At 43.7% G+C, this 17,628-nt stretch overlaps 1 protein-coding gene across 7 annotated transcripts in view; it reads right to left on the reverse strand.

The window, feature by feature from the left end:
• Positions 1-6,201: 6,201 nt before the first annotated feature.
• Positions 6,202-17,628, reverse strand: part of si:ch211-161f7.2 (retinoic acid-induced protein 2) — an 82,320-nt gene continuing 70,893 nt past the window's right edge. For 4 of the 7 annotated variants that reach the window (XM_068040407.1, XM_068040405.1, XM_068040408.1 and 1 more), the window contains 2 exons: positions 14,110-14,149; positions 6,202-13,698 (listed from right to left, as the gene is read on the reverse strand). In XM_068040407.1, coding sequence (XP_067896508.1) covers positions 11,935-13,623 — 1,689 coding nt within the window. In that variant the 5' untranslated portion in view covers positions 13,624-13,698; positions 14,110-14,149 and the 3' untranslated portion in view covers positions 6,202-11,934. The remainder of the gene's footprint in view (positions 13,699-14,109; positions 14,150-17,628) is intronic. The other 3 variants (XM_068040404.1, XM_068040410.1, XM_068040411.1) reach the window with 1 other exon arrangement.

Here is a 17,628-nt window from a genome sequence, read left to right on the forward strand (position 1 = left end):
GCTCCTTAGACAGCACCTTCCAAACCCACGACCTCTACCAACTAGAAGGACAAGGGCAGCAGTGCAGGGAACATCACCACCTGCAAGTCCCCCTCCAAGCCTCCTGACTTGGAACTATATCGCCATTCCTTCACTGTCGCTGGGTCAAAATCCTGGAACTCCCTTCCTAAAAGCACTGTGGGTATACCTATCCCACATGGACTGCAGCGGTTCAAGCAGGCGGCTCACCACCACCTTCTCAAGGGCAATTAGGGATAGGCAAGAAATGCTGTCCCAGCAAGTGATGCCCACATCCCAAGAATGAATAATACCAAAAAAAATCTGGTGAACCTGCATTGCACTCCCTCTATGGGAAGTATATTTTTCCTTAGGTAAGGAGACCAAAACTGCACTTAATACTCCAGTTGTGGCCTCACCAAGGCTCTATATAATTGCAGCAAGACATCTTTACTCTTATACTCAAATCCCCTTGTAACAAAGACCAACATACCATTTGCCTTCTTAATTGCTCACTGTACCTACGTGTTAGCTTTCAGTGACTCATAAACAAGGACACCCAAGTCCCTTTGAAGTTCAACACTTCCCAGCCTCTCACCATTTAAGAAATACCCTGTACTTCTGTTTTTCCTACCGAAGTGGATAACCTCACATTTCTTCTCATTCCATCTGTCAAATTTTTGCCCACTTGCTTAGCCTCTCCAAATCCCTTTGAAGCATCTTTGCATCTTCCTCACAACTCACACTTCCACCTAGTTCTGAGTCACATGCAAACTTGGAAATATTGCATTTAATCCTCACATCCAAATCATTGATATAGATTTGGAATAGCTGGGGCCCAAGCACTGATCCTTTCGGTACCCCACTAATCACAGCCTGCCAACCTGAAAATGAACCATTTATTCCTACTCTCTGTTTTCTGTCTGTTAACCAGTTCTCAATCCATGCCAGAATATTACCCTCAATCCCACGTGCTCTAATTCTGTTTACTAATCTCTTGTGTGGGACCTTATCAAAAGCTTTCTGAAAATCTAAATATACCACATCCACTGGTTCCCCTTATCTGTTCTGCTAGTTACATCCTCAAAAAACTCCAATAAGTTTGTTAAACATGACTTCCCTTTCATAAATCCATGTTGACTCTGCCCAATCCTACCATTATTTTCTAACTGTCCTGTTATCATATCATTTATTATAGATTCTAGCATTTTCCCTCTGACTGATGTTAGATTAACAGATCTGTACTTCCCCATTTTCTCTCTCCCTCCTTTCTTAAATAGGGGGGGTTACATTTGCCACCTTCCAATCTTCAGGAACAATTCCAGAGTCTATATAATTTGAAAGATGCATCTACTATTTCTTTGGTCACCTCTTTCAACACTCTACGATGTAGATTACCAGGTCCAGAGGCTTTATCTACTTTAAGCCCATTAATTTCTCCAGTATTTTGTTTTACTAATATTAACATCTTGCAGTTCCTCATTTACACTAGTCCCTTGATTCTCCATTATTTCTGGGAGATTTTTAATATTTTCCTCTGTGAAGCCAGACACAAAGTATTTGTTTAGTTTCTCTGCCATTTCCTTATTCCCCATTATATATTCCCCTGACTCCCCCGCAATGGACCCACATTTGTTTTTGCTAATCTTTTCCTTTATACATTGCTATAGAAGCTTTTACAGTCCGTTTTTTATTTTTCTAGCTCGATTACTCTCATATTCTATTTTCTTTTCTTAATCTTTTTCTTTGCAGAATTCTAAAATGCTCCCAATCCTCAGGCTTACCAATTTTTTTGGCAACTTTATACACCTCTTCCTTTGCTCTAATACAATCCTTGATTTCTTTCATCAGCCACAGTTGGAACATTTTCCTAGTTGGGATTTTGTGCATGAAAGGAATGTATTTTTGTTGTAAACTATGTATTAGCTCTTTAAATGTTAGCCATTGCCTGTCTACCATCATACCTTTTAACGTAGTTTCCCAATCAATCATAGCCAATTTGCCCCTCATACCTTCATAGTTTCCTTTGCTTAGATTTAAGACCCGAATTTCTCATTGAACTACATCACTTTCAAACTTAATGTAAAATTCTACCATATTATGGTCACTCTTTCCTAAAGGCTCATTTACAAGATTATTAATTAGCCCTTTTTCATTGCACAGTACTAGATCTAAAATGGCCATGCCCTAGTTGGTTCCTCAATGTACTGCTTTAGAAAACCATCTTGCATACATCCCAAGAATTCATCCTCCACAACATTAGTACTAATAAAGTTTACCCAGGCGATATGCAGATTAAAATCTGCCATGATTACTGTATTACCCTTGTTACACGCACCTCTAATTTCCTGATTTATACTGTAATTTCCATTACCACTGCTGTTTGGTGGCCTATAAACAGCTTCTACCAATGTTTTCTGCCCCATGCTATTTCTTAATTCCACCCAAACTGATTCAACCTCTTGATCTTTAGAACTAGGGTCATTTTTCACTACAGTAATAATGCCCCCTTTAATTAACAGAACTACCCCACCACCTTTTCCAAGTTTCCTGTCCTTCCTGAATGTCAGCCTTGAATATTCAGGTCCCAGCTTTGGTTTCCTTGTAGCCACATCTCTGCGATGGCTATTAGGTCTTACATATAAATTTCTATTTGAGCTGACAGTACATCTGTTTTATCGTGAATGTTGCTGGTATTCAGATACAGAGCCCTTAATTTAGTTTTTTTAAATTGTTTTTGTAAACTCTGGCCCTATCCCCGGGCATACTCTTAAGTTTGCAATCACTGTCGCATCCTGCCATAGTCTGATCATCATTACCTTTATTGCTACCTTGATCATTTCCCTTTAATTTACTCAGTCTTCCCCTATATGATCCCTTCCCCTCTCTATTAAGTTTAAGTTCCCTAGTTATACGACTCGCTAGAACACTGGGCAGGGGGGGAGGTTTGGTTTAGTGGGCAAGAGGAACAGGGTGAACAGGCAGCAAAGGTGTCTGAATAGATGGTCTTAATCATAGTGGCAAAGAACTGCATGAGTTCCTCACAATATTTGAAGGTGAGGGTGGATGGGGCAGTGGAGAGGTCTGGTAGTGTTTGTCTTTAGACTGCTGAATTATCCTGGAGTAATGGGCAGTTTGGGTAGAGGAGAGTGAGGCCCAATAGTGCTTGAGGAAGTCCAACCAGATCTGGTGAAAGATCATTAAATTAGTTGTGCATCAGATATGCTGAAATTTGTGCCTCTTGGATGTCAGTGAGTGAAGATGGGGCCATACCCGGGGAACAGCCAGGATGGGAGAGAGTGAAGGTTTTATTCAGGACTATTGGAGGTGAAGGGTTATTAACAAATTGGCTGTTGCAGAAGTACCTTTGCGAATGGAAGGCTATCAGTTGGCAACTTAAAAGTGCAATTTTAAATGACTTCGGAGAGAATTGTTTCTGGGGCAGATAGAGAAAAAACAGGGGCTGGAAGGGAGTAGAGGGATATGTGGAAGTGATCAGGAATTGCTTTGCCTATGATCGAGACCATAGGATTAGAGAAGTCAAGCAAGACAGCAAAGTTAAGCAGGTGTTCTTTAATATGGTGGAAGAGTTAATATAGAGAGAGTTTACAGAGAACAGGAAGGCAGTGCAATCAGAGGAGACAGGGCGGCTAGGTTGAGGTGGAGGTTGAAATCATTGAGGATGCGAAGTTGCTCAGTGCAGCGACTGAGGGTGGAAAAGAGGATGTATCTTAAGGAAAAACTTAGAATGGTACTGATGATGGCAGTAGAAAACAAGGATTTTATAGGAGGCAAGAGGGATGGAACAAGGTGAGATACTCAAAGGAGGATAAAGTGCCAGAGGATAGGGAAGCATCAAGATGTGATTTGATGATAACAGCCATACCACCACCATGATGGTCTGGGTGGGCAGGTCGTGCAAAGTATAGCTAGGCAGGGAAGCTTTAGGAAGGAGCAAGCATGAACCAAGTTTCAGTCAAAGCCATGATGTCAATGCATTTGTCCCCAATTAGGTTGTGGATTGCAAGGGCTTTGTTCACAAGTGAACAGGCATTCTGGAAGGAGCTGCGGAGAGAGGCAGTAATTTTAGATCCATTGGTAGTGTTCAAAAGGGCAGTGGTGAATGGGGCAAGCAGAATGGAAGGAGGCTGGCAAGATTAGTCCCCAGTGGGTGCACTTGCGGGAAGATAGGCAAGAGAGGAAAATGGGACAGTTAGGTTGCTGCTTGTAAAGAGGCAGCAATCGGTTCCCTGGCACATGCCAAAAGAGGCACAAAGGTACCTGTGAGTTTATCCAAGCATGTTTCAAGCCAGGAATGGCAACGGTGGAGTAGGAACGCAGAATGGTAGTAATGGGTTGCAGCACAGATACAGAGTAGCCAAGAAGAGAAACGTGAAGAGTGGCATGACAGATTGACAGGAAGGGAAGGAGACAGAAGAGACAGTCTCAAGAGAAAAAAAAGGGGACAAGTAATGGGCTCAGGTCTGGAACAGCGACCAAAATATGGAAGCGAATCCAAGATTTGTTCATAAGGCAGAGAATGCCACATCTTTGCTAGCGGTTATCCAGTGGAAACTGATAGATAAGAAGAGTGGGAAGTTGACCATGACCTAGGAGAGGATGATCCAGGGATCCAACAGAGGTACCTAATAGCCTCATATGTTGGCAGTGCACACCAGTAGATCTGGTATACCAGAGAGCCAGGGGAGGTTGAAAGGTAAATCCACGGGGTCAGTGCAGATGACCTGGATGATGGAAGCAGAGACAATCAATGATTTCAAAAGGAAATTGGATGGGCACTTGAAGAAAATAGGGCTAGGGGGGTTGAGCTGGGGAGTGGGACTGACAGAATAGCTCCATGGAGAGCTAGCATGGACTCGATGGGGCAAATGGCCTCCTTCTGTGCCATAAATGACTCTGAATCTAAATGTCAAATAAATCAGCAGCAGGAGGAGCTTGAGGAGCCAGCCCAATCCAATCAGCAGACATTAGTTTGCTGTATTATTAACTTTAAATAAAATTTTCTGAATAAGTAGCAAACTCAATGTACTCACCCCTTTAAATTACTTCCACTTAAAACTTAAATTCGAACTTAACTGCAACAAAGGACGAGGAGCAGCAGACAGCTGCAAATGAGAGATTATTTAGCAGCAAGGGAGAGAAATTCAGAGCAGGATAGGAACCAGGTGGAACAGATCAAAACTAATGTAGCATAGAGTGAAATAAACAGCAGAAGAGCAGAAAACTGAGGCTATAGGAATGGGTGCAGTTCAACAAAGATTACAGTCTGAGTAGACGATAGTGTCTAAAATGGAGGTCACATCAAAGCCCAGAAGCCAACAGAGAAATGGAGAATAAAAGCAAAATACTGCGGATGCTGGAAATCTGAAATAAAAACAAGAAATGCTGGAACCACTCAGCAGGTCTGGCAGCATCTGTGGAAAGAGAAGCAGAGTTAACGTTTCCGGTCAGTGACCCTTCTTCGGAACTGACAAATATTAGAAAAGTCACAGATTATAAACAAGTGAGGTGGGGGTGGGGGTGGGGCAAGAGATAACAAAGGAGAAGGTGTAGATTGGACCAGGCCACATAGCTGACCAAAAGGTCACGGAGCAAAGGCAAACAATATGTTAATGGTGTGTTGAAAGACAAAGCATTAGTACAGATTAGGTGTTAATATACTGAATATTGAACAGCAGCAAGTGCAAACCTGAAAAAAACAGGGGGTAAGCAAACTGAACAGACTAAGATGAAATGAAATAAATGCAAAAGAAAAATGGTAAAAAATGTAAAAAAGAATGTTAAAAAAAAGGAAGAAAAAATGACTAAAAATGAAAGTAAAATGGGGGGCTGTCATGCTCTGAAATTATTGAACTCAATGTTCAGTCCGGCAGGCTGTAGTGTGCCTAATCGGTAAATGAGATGCTGTTCCTCGAGCTTGCGTTGATGTTCACTGGAACACTGCAGCAATCCCAGGACAGAGATGTGAGCATGAGAGCAGGGGGGAGTGTTGAAATGGCAAGCAACCGGAAGCTCAGGGTCCTGCTTGCGGACTGTGCGGAGATGTTCCGCAAAGCGGTCACCCAGTCTGCGCTTGGTCTCCCCAATGTAGAGGAGACCACACTGTGAGCAGCGAATACAGTATACTACATTGAAAGAAGTACAAGTAAATCGCTGCTTCACCTGAAAGGAGTGTTTGGGGCCTGGGATAGTGAGGAGAGAGGAGGTAAATGGGCAGGTATTACACCTCCTGCGATTGCAGGGGAAGGTGCCATGGGACGGGGACGAGGTGGTGGGGGTAATGGAGGAGTGGACCAGGGTGTCACGGAGGGAACGATCCCTTCGGAATGCTGACAGGGGAAGGGAGGGGAAGATGCGACTGGTAGTGGTATCACGCTGGAGGTGGCGGAAATGGCGGAGGATGATCCTTTGGATATGGAGGCTGGTGGGATGGAAAGTGAGGACAAGGGGAACCCTGTCACGGTTCTGGGAGGGAGGGGAAGGGGTGAGGGTAGAGGTGCGGGGAATGGGTCGGACACGGTTGAGGGCCCTGTCAACCACAGTGGGGGGAAATCCTCGGTTGAGGAAAAAGGAGGTCATATCAGAAGCACCGTCATGAGAAGGCAGATTCCAGCATCAGAGTATTTTATGAATTGATATTTCCAGGAGAGTCCTTGGTGATTTATGATTGAGAAGTGTGTGTGTCGTTTTGCAAAGCATATCCTACAAACATTTTTGTGCAATCTTTTACGATTGCAGGGATTTAATGACCAATTAAGTGTAGCAACTGTAGATACACGACAAGAAGACTTGAAAAATTTGCTTATGATTTGATACCTTCTGCAACATTGCTGCTGGAATGGTTTCTATTGACGGATCAGTTGCTACTTTGCACAATTCCACCAGCTTTAAACTGTGTCTGTATACCCCATTCATACTAATTAACAAATCATACTGGAACTAGACCAGCCGCCTACAAGACCTAAAGGTGAGGGTTAAGATTCTTGTATCTGCTAATTTTAGTTTTTAAAAAGACCATGAGCATGACGTGGTTAATGCTTTTGATACTCATGTAACTTCTTGTTTAAAGTTAATAAAGACAGGGATTTCACCCCCACAGCGTTGGATAGTTCTTTCTGTAAGCTGTTCACATCAGTAACCACAAAAAGTTCAACAATCGGATGTGTGTTTTTCAAGCCATGGTTCATTCTTGCCATAATAGTGCAAAATAAATCACTCATGAAGGATATTTTGTGGATGGTTATTATTATTGCAAAAAACATTTGGTATTTTGTTTGATACATCAGTGTAAAACTGTATGTACACATCAAATTCCTAAAACTATTGCACAACTTTAATCAAGGAAAATTATCATTTCAGTGACCCGTCTGTCATCTCAGAACAACTGTACCTAATTAGAATGCAACTAAAAATTGAAAGTCCTAATACAAATTCTAATATCTATATCATTGACAAATAGCATTTGCAGACTTTTGTGATTTTTCAAAGCTTTAGAATTTCTGAAACTTAATTTAGTGTAAGAGATTCTGAGTACATATATTATCAAAGCTTTAACTGAAATATTCTGAATAAGTAGCAAACTCACAATGTACTCACCCCTTTAAATTACTTCCACTTAAAACTTAAATTCAAACTTAACTGCAATAATGCAAATTTCCCAGGCAAATAAGAATGAGTTGCATATTTCTGCAGTCTTATTGTATTGGATAAATATAGAATACTGACTATCTGAGAGTGATTAGATTTAGAGATACAGCACTGAAACAGGCCTTTCGGCCCACCGAGTCTGTGCCGACCATCAACCACCCGTTTATACTAATCCTACACTAATCCCATATTCCTACCACATCCCCACCTGTTCTTATATTCCCCTACCACCTACCTATACCAGGGGCAATTTTATAATAGCCAATTTACCTATCAACCTGCAAGTCTTTTGGCTTGTGGGAGGAAACCGGAGCACCTGGAGAAAACCCACGCAGACACAGGGAGAACTTGCAAACTCCACACAGGCAGTACCCAGAATTGAACCCGGGTCGCTGGAGCTGTGAGGCTGCGGTGCTAACCACTGCGCCACTGTGCCGCCCATAATTTCATCATTGGTTCAGATGACATTGTAAACTTCAGTAATAGTTTATAACAGTGATTTGAGACCTGTTATAACTGCCTTGAAAGAATTCTACGAAATAAATGTACACTCACACACGTCTCTCACATTCACACACAAACTCACACACACACACACACATGGCTGGATTTTACAGGGCCCCCGATGTTGGGCTCCGTGGTGGAGAGGGTCGGACGATTGTTCTGGCAGCGGCCCGCCACGGAGCCCGACGCCGGGAGGGCCGGGCCTGATCTTCCCGGCAGCGGCGAGGCTCCATGGCGGTACCCCCGCTGCTGGGTGATGGGACCTGGATTAGCATGTGCTAATGAATTAAATGCATGCATTTAAATACACTTACCTGCGATCTAATGGTTGGGCCACGATCTTCAGAGTGGCAGCCGGCACTCCTGCGCCTTCACTTTCCCGTCTGGGGAAAGCAGGTGCCACAGCGGTGGGGAAGGGGGGGAACGTGAGATTTTTAGTGCAGGGGGGAACGAGATCAAACTTTTGTCATTAGTGTCGGGGATGGTGGGAAGGAGTGACCTGTGAACTTTATTTAGTTTGGTGGGGGTGAGCAGAAGGTCATATTTGAAAGGTAAATAATTCGGGGGTGGAAAGGGCAGATACTTAGTTTTATTGTTATTGAGGGATGGGAAAGAGACAATAGAATTTTGATTTGAACAGTGGGGGCAGGTGGTTCCCTTTAAAAATTTAAATTAGCCGTCAGGGCTGGCAATCCTTTAAAAATAGGGGGGGGTGGGCAGGCCGACCGGGGGTATTTAAATGAGCCACCGCAACACGTGAGAGATCGCGGCGGCATGGCGGCCCGCATTTTTTTCATCTGCCGCCACTCCCAGCGCTGGGTGATTAAAATCCAGTCCTATGTATGAATAAGCAACATAGTCTGCCTAGTAACAATGGTCCAGATAGTCAATGTAGAAAACGAAATAAAGCAGTAGGGTCTGAACTTTCTGTCTGTATTGGTCATGTACTATGAAGCCTCACAGTCACATAAAGTTTAAGTGACATATTGCCATCAATTTATATATATATCTCAAACTGCTGATACTAACAGATCTTGGGGCTGGATTTTACCGGGCCCTCGATGTCAGGCTCTGTGGTGGGTGGGTGCCAGAAGATCGTTCTGGCAGCAGACCGCCAAGGATTCCGTCGCCGGGAGGACCAGGCCCGATCTTCCCGGTGGTGGCGAGGCTCCTTGGCGGCTGCCCTGCCACTGGGCAACGGTACCTGCATTTGAATATGTTAATAAATAAAATTAATACATTAAAATACACTCATCTGCCATCTTACGGACCTGCCGCAATCTTCCGAGCAGTGGCCTGCACTCCCGTGCCTTCACTTCCCCGTCTGGGGAAAGCAGGCACAAGACTGGTGGGGAAGGGGGGGGCAACGTAAGATTTTTAGTGTTGTGGGGAGGGGGGGGGGTCAAATTACCTTCATCAGTGTAGGGGATGGTGGGAAGGGGTGTGAACTGTGAACTTTGTACAGTCTAGGAGAGGGAAGGACATATTTGAAAGCTATGTGTTTTGGGGAGGGGAAGGGAAAATACTTAATATTATTGTTATTGGGGGGGGCGACAGAATTTTTAATGTAATAGTGGGGGGGGGTATGTCTTTAAAAATTTAAATCAACCAGCAGGGCTGGCTGTTCTTTAAAAATGGCACCAGCTCCTGCGCCGAGGCAGCTGATGCCATTGCTGCATTGGAGAGCCCACCCCTCCTTGTGATTGGGGGGGCCGACCCAGGTATTTAAATGAGCCACCATGCGGTAGATCACGGGGCTCGGTGGCGCGCTACCCGCACAGGCGGGCTGCCTTTTTTTTTGCCCGCTGCCGGGAGTGGCACAGGCGCTTAAAATTCAGCCCACAGAATTTTATTAAGGCAGAAGGAAAAGTCTCGTCAGTTTTCTATAACTAGCACTCATGGTGGATATTGATGCTCAGCGTAGGATTACTAACTATTATGTGACCACAAGTTTACTGATAATCAACAGGCAATTTCCAGGAAGGAAATATGCTCATTATTTTTAAAATAATGAAAGATACCTCAACCTGAAGACTAAGCCCATGTGGGCACTGCAGAAACTGGTGTGTGTGAATATGTATGTGCTATTTTTTCAGCCAACTCTAGACTAATCTTGACAAAGAAATGACGTGGTATTCCTTAAAGTATGCAATATCACATGATATGTAAGAGAAGTTGCCAACAATATATTGCCTCACTGTTAGATGAAATGAATGATGGCTTTGATAGAATGTCACTGTTCTTTAGTGTGATTGCTGGAATCTGCAAAACCTCAAGAGTTCTTCACAGGAAGCCAAACCCAGTGATTAATGACAGTGTCATCAGCCTGCAGCTCACTGTTCCATTTTTGGAGTGGATGGAAATCACTCAATGCTGGACAGTAATCATCTGAGAAATAAGATCATTGCCAGGCAGACATTACGTCATTTAGTGAAGTATGCAAAGTCATGGAGACAAACGTGTGTTTACATTGGAGTAGTTGTGGTATCTTCTGGCCTATTTTACTTCTGTGGCAGCTTTACATCTATCATAAACTTGTTATCTTCCAGGTTTACTTCAGACCTTGTGGAGTCAGAATTTAAGAACAATTTGAAAGATACCAATATATAGGGGTTTGGACTGTAAATGCACAGTCAAAGACTCCTTTAGCTATGCTGCAGCAACAAGAATGTACAAATAATTCATTGCTTTTGACTACTTAAACCAATTCCAACAATGACCAGGCAGAAAACAAAACATTAACAATCCTTAAAAATTATACTATGTCAAATTAAAGCTATGTAATATGGTATAATAAAACTAAGTACCACATTTATATTATACTGGATAGATTCAGACTGGGCAGCTGCCCCATGATTTGTGTATTGAAAGTGATTTCTAGAAATGCCATTTTAAAAGATTTTACAAATGAAAAACAAGGAAACAATTGTTCACCAATGTCTGAACTGCGGTTATTCCCAATTATGACTAGCACATGGCAGCTGGCTGTGATGGTAAATAGGTTTCCAATGAAGTGACCTAGATTGTTTCCCATAAGCATTTAAACTAAGAGAGACTCAGCACCTGCAGAGTCAGAGGTTCAACAGGAAACATTTCAGGATAAGAAACAATATATCTTGTAGCTGTAACCGTCTTGTGTCAAAAAAGGTGCCTTTTCAATAAAGGACACATTTATAAGACAGGCTGCTTTACAAAAGCTTCAGTCCCCATTCATTGTAAAGAAGGGCAGGGAGTAGTGGGGGTGGTGAGATGGTGGGGGGGAGGTGGTTGGTGGGTTGGTGGTGGTGGTGAGATGGGGGGGGGTGGTTGGTGGGTTGGGGTTGGGGGGGGTGATGGGGTGTTGGAGGTGGTGATGGTGTGGAGAGGGGTGGTGGTGGTGGTGAGATGGGGGGGTGGTTGGTGGGTCGGGGTTGGGGGGGGTTGATGGGGTGTTGGAGGTGGTGATGGTGTGGAGGGGGGGGTGAAGGGGTGTTGGTGGTGGTGGTGAGATTGGGGGGGGTGGTTGGTGGGTTGGGGTTGGGGGGGGTGATGGGGTGTTGGAGGTGGTGGTGGGGTGGGGGAGGGGGGAGTATTTCATATTTGTTCCAACACAAATTGTCAGCATAATCCAAACAAAAGCTATTAAATAAATATTCCATAAAACATCATTACTGTAAGATTTAATTTCATAACAAAACCATGCATCCTAGTCTGTATTCCAGTTCGTTCTATGGATTTGCTTTTATTGGATGTGCATCCAGAAGTACTTCAAAATAATCAAATACTTTACTTCCTTGCAAAAAAGGCAGCTAGGCGCTGTTTCTTTATTGGAAGGACATGGAAATCCTGTGAGCTCATTTTCTTTAATTTTATGCCTCTATTTTTATTGGTTTTTTTGCTGTCTCTGAGCTCAAGTTGAGATTTGACATCGTAACATTGTAAAACAGATTCCTGCGATAAATCTGTCTTGTAAGAGAAGTTTTTTGTTGATACTCCAACAACAGTTTTTATTTTGCCACAGAGAATAGCTGGGCCAGCGTCTTTTACAGCCACAATGACTTTCGCAGTGTCCGTGCTGCTCAGGGTGTCAGGGTTACTGCCAGCTTGTGAATCATCCCTTAGTCTACTGTAGTTTTGATCGACCACCCACTTATGCTGGCCTGAAAACTCACAGCTATTAGATGTGCCGTGTAACATAGCCTCTACTTTCTGTGCACCTAACAGTGGCACAGCCTTAGACCAGGATTCGCTAGAATGAGACAGAGGCTCATTCAATAAATTAGCTGACAGATTAGAAGACGCATTACCTGGAAAGTTCTGACTTTCTTTCATTTTCTTGGGGGTTGCAACTGATAAATCCAACACACCATCCTGTTCAATCTGTTGATAAAAAAACTCATTTTTCTTTACTACAGATGTTCTCTTCATGGAAAGATCAAGCGCCTCTGTCTCAGTGTTGAACTTATAGTTTGCATGTTGATAATCATGTACTCCCTGCTGTTGGATGCACTCTAAGAGTTTTTGTTCTTCTTTCTCATTTGAAGTCTGCGTGCTTCTGCTTGTGGTGCTGCCACTGTAGATATTTTTTCTGCGCATGTCTGCGAATCTGTTAGGATCTGTATCCTTGGCCACAGGGATGGGAATGGGGATGGGAATGGGTATTGGGACTGGAAGAGGAACTATTACTGGATAGGGAACGAGAAGAGTGGCAGGAGGAACTAATGGAGAAAACAATCCACTACAGTTCTGGTGTGCAGTAGAGGAGAAACTAGTAGGCATGTTCTCATGGCCTGATTGGACATTTGGTACTGGTGGCACTGTGTTATGTGAAGGGAAAAAGTCCTGCAGAACTGTAGCAAAACCAGGGATTTGAAGAGGAGGTGGTATATCATACTCCTGTGTTTGATTTAACGGTTTCTGGCCCAGTGGTTGAGACTGAATGCAAGGACCAGCAGTGCCCTGAAGAATGTGGTTCTGGACAGAGTTTACAGGGCTTGCGGTAGGTGAAGCCAGCAGCAGTGGAGAATTTAAATGCTGAATCAAATGTTGCTCCACTAACACAGACAATGGCACTGCACCTTGATTAGTCATTACCCATGGTGCATTACCACTAGGAGGTACCTGGGGTGTTGAACTACCAGCCACTTGCAAGTGAATAGGTAGGACCATAGGACTATCTCCTAAACAAATAGGTTGCAGTACTGTGGCAGCTACTTTAAGTGACACTCCATTTGGTGGATCTGTTTGTGGTGTCATAATAGAAGATGCTGGAACAGCAACTAAGGGGGAAAGTGCTTTTTTCATGAGTCCTGTAGGATTGATGTTCCATGCTTCTGCAGTGATGAGCTGAGTCACTCCATTCTCCAGTTTATTGTTTGTAATTGTAGGGGATGGAGAGTCTGTCACATCCATGGGCAGGTTAGACTGAGCCTCTTTGTAAAATCGATCCATTTTATGCCGGTCCAAGCATTTCATGCTACAGAACTGAAGCTTGCTCTCACTGTCCACATAGTCTTTGGTGTGGCGGATATGTTTGCACCAATCACAGACCTGCAAGTTAAATTTTAAAAATCTTTATTAGTGCCCAGAACCTTTTAAAGCTGCCTCACTGATTGTGGCGAGCTATAAAATTTGCACAATCATATGGTACAAAACAATAAATCCTCAACAGCTTCGGATATCACACCCTAGTCATGTCAGAATGCTCAATTTTTTAAAAACTGATATTTCTTTGTTTTCTTTCCTGTAAGATTATTAGGTTACTAACCAGAATACTAATTGTTAAAATCTCGCTATTATAAACTAACAACTAACTTATTATTATAAACTAACATTTAATTTTATTAGAACCCATCTTTGTAGTATGGCAAAGCAGGAAAACGTAGGAAGTAGGGCACCGTATAAGATGCCAAGGTAGAGGGATTCTGGGATTTTATGTCAAGTTTCAAAAAGCTTACTTACAGCAAAAGGGTGAGACCTTGAAGGCAGTCAAGAGCAGCTTCTGTGAGAACAAAATGTACATTTGTCTCCCAATGAGATAAGGAACCATGGAATGTAAAAGCATGGAGATACAGTAGTCAACACAAAAGGCATTACTTATGTAAATCGGAAAGGTTTACAACAGCCACAAAATGACCCTTGGTTGCTTCAGGAGAGGATCCTTTAACATGAAGCTAAAGATGATTGGGGAAAGGGAGGGGTTAATTGGACAGCAGCCAGGATAAAAGATACTTTGCCTTTGCCCTTGGACGATTGAGAGAATCTGAGAGAAGTTTAAAGACCAAAACTTGAAGACCAAAAGCTGCAAGAGAAACCAGTCGTGTGCTCTAGCCATCCAGTTCCTGACACAGGTAGTATAACCTGTGTTAGATTGTTAATCACTGCCTGAATTTGTGACTATAGTTTATCCGAAAACTTAATAAACTTGTCCTTACCTTGTCTCAATAAAGTCAATTCACAACAAGGCTTTGCTGCCAAGATTGTTCCTGCCTTAGAATGGGGCATAAACCCCCACTATCTTACATCCCTATTTTGGTCTTAACCATATAGTGCACGAACCTGACCAAAAGACAGGGCAGAGCATCTACACTCATGGCTCTCCACCAATGTCTCACTGAAACTGACCCAGGATAACTTAACAGTTCTACTATGAGATAAATCTAATACAGAATTCAGGAGAAACATCTTTACGCAGAGAGTGGTTAGAAAGTGGAACGCACTACCAGAAGAAGTAGCTGAGGTGAGTAGCAAAGATGCATTTAAAGGAAGGTTAGATAAACACATGAACGAACAAGGAATAAAAAGTTATATTGATAGGGTGAGATGAAGTCGGATGGGAGGATAATCGTGTAGAGCATGAACACCAGCATGGACCAGTTAGGCCAAATAGCCTGTTCCTGGGCTGTGCATTTTATGTAATGTAATACTTTGCATTCCTTCCTATGGGAAACCAAAGTCTAAGTCTAGGAACTTGCCATTTGGACAATGGTAGGATCTGGTATGCGTCTGACCACTCCACTCACATTTTATTTGATGCCCAGTGGATAGAAGCACTTACTGACAAATACAGAACAGGATGACCCCAGTTCAATCCTGCCATGTGCTGAGTTAACTGATCTCACCTGGAGCAACAGCACAGGTGTTAAAATTGGCCTCTGTGATCCTGGGCTATTCGCTGTCCTTTTCTGCAATGCAGTAGCCCCCGCTTCAAAGTGTGAATATGTGGAGGGCGCAGGATCACATTTTCCTGCACTGCCCACCACGGTCATCCAAGCTGTCAACACTCATTGTCTAGGTACACATCTGGGCCTATTTGGGTGAGATGGACTACAAGTGCCTTTGAAACTATATCCCAATAGCTTAACAAGAGCAGTGCAGAAAATAATTGGGAAAATTATATGCCTTTCTTTTTAGCAGGGACTGGATGGCACAATGGTATAATATTTATCAAACGTTATCATAATCTAGCCCAAACAACTTAACGTTTGTGCAGTACTTTTAATATTAGGTTATGCCCACCTTCTCCAATTGTCTCTGGTCAGTAGCTGGGCAGATGATTTAATTGCAAAAGACTTCATTCGGCTGAACCCTCTCCCCATCCCACAAATAAGTGACTCAAGTACTTTTTGAAAAAAGTTTAACTATGTAGTGGCAAATGCAAATCTTTTAAAGGGGCACTGTCTTCAGTGAAAAGCACTTGGTGAACCAATCTGTGTTTGGAGATGAGGAAGAGTCATCTTACATTACCAACTGCAGTCCTGCCACATTCAGCCATGAATGGTGGTGGACAATTAAACAACTATCAGGAGAAGGAGGCTCCACAAATATCCCCATCCTCAACGATGGGGGAGCCCAGCACATCAGTGCAAAAGATAAGGCTGAAGCATTTGCAAAAATCTCCAGCCAGAAGTGCCGAGTTGATGATCCATCTCGGCCTCCTCCTGAAGTCCCCAGCATCACAGATGCCAGATTTCAACCAATTTGATTCACTCCACGTGATATCAAGCAATGACTGAAGGCACTGGATACTGCAAAGGCTATGGGCCCTGGCAATAGTACTGAAGACCTGTGCTCCAGATCTAGCCGCGTCCCTAGCCAAGCTGTTCCAGTACAGCTACAGCACTGGCATCTACCCTGCAATGTGGAAAATTGCCCAGGTATGCTCTGTACAAAAAGCAGGACAAATCCAACCTGACCCATTACCACCCCATCAGTCTACTCTCGATCATCAGTAAAATGATGGAAGGTGTCATAGTCAGTGCTATCAAGTGGCATTTTCTTAGCAATAACCTGCTCAGTGACACTCAGTTTGGGTTCCGCCAGAGCCACTCAGCTCCTGACCTCATTACAGCCTTGGTTCAAACATGGACAAAAGAGCTGAATTCAAGAGGTGAGGTGAGAATGACTGCCCTTGACATCAAGGCAGCATTTGACCAAGTATGGCATCAAGGAGCCCGAGCAAAATTGGAATCAAAGGGAATCAGGGGGAAAACACTGAACTGGTTGGAGTCATACCTAACGCAAAGGAAGATGGTCGTGGTTGTTGGAGGTCAATCATATGAGCTCCAGGGCATCACTGCAGGAATTCCTCAGGGCAGTGTCCGAGGCCCAACCATCTTCAGCTGCTTCATCAATGACCTTCCTTCAATCATAAGGTCAGACGTGGGGATGTTCGCTGATGATTGCACAATGTTCAGCACCATTCGTGACTCCTCAGATACTGAAGCAGTCCGCGTAGAAATGCAGCAAGACCTGGACAATACCCAGGCTTGGGCTGATAAGTGGCAAGTAACATTTGCGCCACACAAGTGCCAGGCAATGACTATCTCCAACAAGAAAGAATCTAACCATCTCCCCTTGACATTCAATGGCATTCCAATGCTGAATCTTCCACTATCAACATCCCGGGGGTTACCATTGACCAGAAACTGAACTGGAGTAACCAGATAAATACTGTGGCTACAGCAGCAGGTCAGAGGCTAGGAATCCTGTGGGGAGTAACTCACCACCTGACTCCCCAAAGCCTGTCCACCATCTACAAGGCACAAGTCAGGAGTGTGATGGAATACTCTCCACTTGCCTGGATGGGTGCAGCTCCAACAACACTCAAGAAGCTCGACACCATCCAGGACAAAGCACCCCATCCACAAACATTTACTCCCTCCACCTCCGATGCACAGTGGCAGCAGTGTGTACCATCTGCAAGAAGCACTGCAGCAATGCAACAAGGCTCCTTCGACAGCACCTTCTAAACCCACGACCTCTACCACCAAGAAGGGGAGCAGTTGCATGGGAACACCACCACCTGCACGTTACCCTCCAAGTCAGACATCATCCTGACTTGGAACTATATTGCCGTTCCTTCACTGTCGCTGGGTCAAAATCCTGGAACTCCCTTCCTAACAGCACTGTGGGTCTACCTACCCAACATGGACCGCAGTGGTTCAAGAAGGCAGCTCACCACTACCTTCTCAAGGTCAA

Source organism: Heterodontus francisci, chromosome 10, assembly GCF_036365525.1.
Source record: "Heterodontus francisci isolate sHetFra1 chromosome 10, sHetFra1.hap1, whole genome shotgun sequence".
Classification (NCBI taxonomy): domain Eukaryota; kingdom Metazoa; phylum Chordata; class Chondrichthyes; order Heterodontiformes; family Heterodontidae; genus Heterodontus; species Heterodontus francisci.